Genomic DNA, 4,846 nt, shown 5'->3' on the forward strand with positions numbered 1-4,846 from the left:
CTGGTGTTGTTCCAAAGTGTACCCACATTTGTCACAACACTTGGGGTAGACACATATGTCTCAACACTTGGCTAAAATATGTTTTTGCAAAATGTAGCCAACATACAAAAACCCAACAGTAATCATTCATGTATAGACAACTCATTTGCCACTTATTCACATTTTTATGATTTGAATTTATTTTTTATTTTTTTAAATTGATTAGTTAATGGAAGTTGTGAAACTAAGTCAAGGGTAAAATAGGTATATTGAAAAGTCCATCCCAAACCCACCTATCCTTTTTATATATTGTTATAGATGATGAATTTGTTAATAAAAAATTTTTATTGCTAAAAAAATAAGTGTATTGTTGGTATTATGAAAAATCGACACCAAAAATATTTGTATTCTCTTTTTATATAGTATAGATGTATTATTAAGTTGGTAATCATTCATGTATAGGCAACTCATTCGCCACTTATTCACATTTTTATGATTTGAATTTATTTTTTATTTTTTTAAATTGATTAATTAATGGAAGTTGTGAAACTAAGTCAGGGGTAAAATAGGTATATTGAAAAGTCCATCCCAAACTCACCTATCCTTTTTATATACTGTTAGATTTTTATGATTTGAATTTATTTTTTATTTTTTTAAATTGATTAATTAATGAAAGTTGTGAAACTAAGTCAAGAGTAAAATAGGTATATTGAAAAGTCCATCCCAAACTCAACTATACCTTTTATATATTGTTAGATGATTATTATTATTATTATTATTATTTGAGAAAGAGTTTACCAAAACTAGAGTCAGTAGTTGAGAAAGAGAGAAACGATCATCGGTATCTGGAAATCGAGCGAGCAAAAGATGATGGCGAAATTGAAGATTGCTGGGACATGGTCAGGTGTATTAGAAGAAGTGAATTTAGAGAATTGGACCATATCTTGTTTACGTGAAGAAGTTGCTAAAAGATCAAATTGCGAAAACCCTCACTTCATCAACCTCATATGTGCCGGTAGAATTCTCAAAGATGACGATGACCACCACCACCACAATGGAACCCTAACTTTGTCTCAATTGGGTGTCAAAAACAACTCCAAGATTCTCGCTACTCTCTCATCTCCTCAACAAGGTCACTCCCTTGTTGTCCAAGAACAAAGCTCTCAGAGGCTTGCACGTATTAGGTTATCATAATTTTCTCTTCTGTTTCAAAATTATATATATATATTTTTTAATCATGTTTAATTGAAATTGAATATGATGTATGTAGTGGTTAAATTAGTTATTGAATGTGTGTTATGAAGTAGTAGTAGATTGCAGTTCATTATATGGGAACTAAATTGATTATATGGGAACTAAGTTAATTTTTTTTTTTTATCATTAGTCAGTCAGTTAGCAATGTCCCTAAAATTGTGTCGAAGGGATTTATGTTTATATTATTATATTTATATACATGAGAACATTGCAGAAGCATTTATATACTTGAGAGATATAATCTAAAGAGAACTATGATCCTATAATTTTGGGATCAAATCAAATTTCCATTAACTAAGGTAACTATGAAAGGTAATGATAAGGAAAGAATACCAACAAATCTGATTACAATCAATATTAGCTAGTATCTCAATAGATAGATACTATGTTAGAATTATTACTCTCTCTGAAGCTTAGTTGAATTATGCAAAACAGGGCTGCTGCGACTGCATTGGCTGAACGGCATGCAGATGGTTCATTACCTCTGGAAGACTTTAGCATAGAAGTTGAAGATCAAAGTGGACAGAAAGTACGCTTAGGATCAGAGATTGATCAGAGGTATAAACCCTTGTGGCATTTTCGTGCATCTAGATGAAATTAGTTTTTATCAGTGGGAGGGTTTTAACTATGAAGGGACAATATACCATTTTGGCTGTTGAAGTGATGATCAAGTTATCATTTGACAGGGCAGTAATGATGGGACTCATGCTTCATGCAAAGGGGAAGCATCTTATCAAAGGGGGAAATTACAAAGATGCACTTGAAGTGCTTACTATGGGAGAGGTCAGTTCCTTATTAATTTAATTATCTTGATAAGGGTTATATTTTGCTGCAAACAAGCCGAATTTGCACCTTAACTTGTGAGAATTGTCTGATTTAAGTTAACGCTTTCATAGGGTACATGCCGAGTTTTCGAACATGATTTATTTGCTATCTTTTTTTATAATGTTGAAAGTTTTGCTAAAAAATTAAAAATTTGGTTCTACTTTGGCTTATAATTAATGAGGCTGCACAGTTGCCCTGCCCTCTCTCTTCTGTCTTAATTCCTTTTTTGTTAAACATTTTCATTAACCAACAATCTATTCAACAAGGTTAAGCTATCATGATACATTGATGGTTTTTATGTTATATCTCAAACTTGTCTCCTCTCGCTAGAGCCCTTTTGGCTTAAAGTGTTGACTGTGCACAAACCCATCTACCTTTTACTGAAATTCAACTTTTTATTAGAAGGATGGGGGTAGCAGAGTGGCAAGGATCCACTTTGTCAAAGCAGCTTTAATAAGATGTTGAGATGAAACATTTTCAAAACTTTTGAACTGTTTGATGTTTTTATATATTATATCTATTAAAATTAATTAATTAATCTTTTCATGCCATTAATTAAAGAATTCCTGTGTAATTTACTTTTCAGGAGTCATTCTCTATTTGTGATCCTAAAGTCATTGAGGTGAGTAGTCCAATTTATAGACTATATTTGCATTTTGGCATATAACAGAATTTACCTGCCAATTATTTATTTAAGCTATATATTTGTTTCACATAAACTGCTTATTAGCTGCCTATTTAAATAGTCATCACTAGTTTTTTATTACAAGAATTGGGAAAATCCCTTAGCTAGCAACTCTGCAGAACTTTGAGGGTCTACATTATCCCCTATTCCCTTATTTACATACAGTGTGATATTCTACTCTCTTAAGTACATAAGTCTACTAACTAATCTAGTTGTAACCAACTAACTAATGGAATTGTCTAACATTATTTCTAATTGTTTTCCCTCAAATCTAATTGACAACTGCAATCACTCCTAAAAGTCAATGCTCAACTTAATATCCCACATGTCATTAGAGCTGTCAAAATGGGTTGGGCTATTGGGCCGGCCTATTAGGCCTATCGGGCCAGACCTTATCGGGCCAGACTTTAGCGGGCCGGGCCTTATCGGGCCAGACCTTATCGGGCCAGGCTTTTTCATGGGCCGTCATGGGCCGGCCCATGGGCTTCTGGGCCGGCCCCTTAAAAAATTTAAAAAATATTTTAAAAAATTCTATAATTTTTTTATTGTTATATTTTGATCCTATTTTTACGCATAAATTATATATAATCTTTTTTATTAGTTTTGTCGTTTTATTATTTTTTTTAAAACAAATTATCGTTTTATTGTTATTATTTGTGTTTTGTTCCTATCTATAATCTGTTTTATTCATATTTCTAAGCATATCATGTTTTTATTGTATTTATCTTATATTCTTTCTATATTTTTTTGTTGTGAAATTACAATGAAGGATATAAAACTTGGAATATAGTTAAAACTTGGAATATAGTTAAAACTACTAAGGATAAATTAGTAACTTTGGTAGTAATTAATTTGATTATATTAGAAGTAGATATAAAATACTGAGATACGAGGTGGAAATCTATACCTATGTATAAAGAGGATACAAAAAAATTTGGTGTGAACTTTTCATAATAACAACAATACCCTTAATTTTTTTTTTGGGCAGCAAAAAACTTTTATTAACAAACTCACCATAACATAAGACGCGTCTTTTTTTTTTAGCTGTAAAAATCTTTTATTAACAAACTCACCAAAACATAAGGCAAAATAGAAAATGTGGATCACACAAACTGACACTGGCCGCTAATAATAATAATAATAATAATAATAATAATAATAATAATAATAATAATAATAATATGACAAAACTTTTTGGATTATGATGAGATTATTTGTTAGAGATTTGTTTGTTTGTTTGATGAGGATAAAGAGGATGATATTATTGTTTGGGAGATTATGTGAGAAAATATAGGGATATTTAGATATAAAATAAATTTAGTACTAGAATCTATTTTTTTTTTTCAAAAAAAAAAAACTGAAAATTAGTGGGCCGGTCCATCGGGCCATATAGGCTTTTACTTATTGGGCCGGGCTAGGCGGGCCGGGCCACGAAGTTAACGGGCCAGGCCGGGCCAGCCCCTTTATATGAACGGGTCCCCTCGGGCCGGGTCGGGCTGGACCGGGCCGACCCCTTTGACAGCTCTACATGTCATGCTTTAAATATTATTCCTATTATTAGCCTATCGGAATATGTCATCAAATGTCCACAGCTAGCGCATAAATCTAGTTTAGTGGTCACGGTCATTCATATGTTGAAAATTAGATCAGCAATTAAGCAGTTGAACCAATCAAGCATTACTGACACCTAGGAACCTACCTTCAAATCCGAATAATAGCTTTCCCCTTCGAAGTCCAAGGTTGTTCTTCAGAGCCTTGATCAAATTTCTCATTCCTATGTACTCTACCTTTTCTGGTGAATCACCTTTTATCTGTTTTCAAATAACCAACAACTAAGAAAAGTTTCCAGAGAGTTTCTCATGATGAGCTTGCAGACAAACTGAACTTCTAAATTAAATAGACAACAAGTCTGACTCTGAAGATAGTCTCAACAAAAAGGAAAATTAGTTCGCTACCTCTGGCTCAAAGAACTTAATTCCCTGCACCAAAAACAAATTCAATCAGTTAGAGAGAAATAATTATGAAGCCTTCAACAAACAGCGTTAACTATCGCCTTCAATAACTAAAATTTCTATTCTTAATAAAGTGAGTGAACATACTTGG

At 32.4% G+C, this 4,846-nt stretch overlaps 1 protein-coding gene across 1 annotated transcript; it reads left to right on the top strand.

Annotated features, from left to right (window-relative positions):
* Positions 1-746: 746 nt before the first annotated feature.
* LOC123885682 lies at positions 747-2,740 on the top strand. The gene is made up of 4 exons (XM_045934983.1): positions 747-1,163; positions 1,669-1,791; positions 1,920-2,016; positions 2,645-2,740. The coding sequence occupies exons 1-4, from the start codon at positions 847-849 to the stop codon at positions 2,723-2,725; spliced, it is 618 nt and encodes a 205-aa protein (XP_045790939.1). The 5' UTR covers positions 747-846; the 3' UTR covers positions 2,726-2,740.
* The last annotated feature ends 2,106 nt before the right edge of the window (positions 2,741-4,846 follow it).

The sequence above is a fragment of the Trifolium pratense genome, linkage group LG5, assembly GCF_020283565.1.
Source record: "Trifolium pratense cultivar HEN17-A07 linkage group LG5, ARS_RC_1.1, whole genome shotgun sequence".
Classification (NCBI taxonomy): domain Eukaryota; kingdom Viridiplantae; phylum Streptophyta; class Magnoliopsida; order Fabales; family Fabaceae; genus Trifolium; species Trifolium pratense.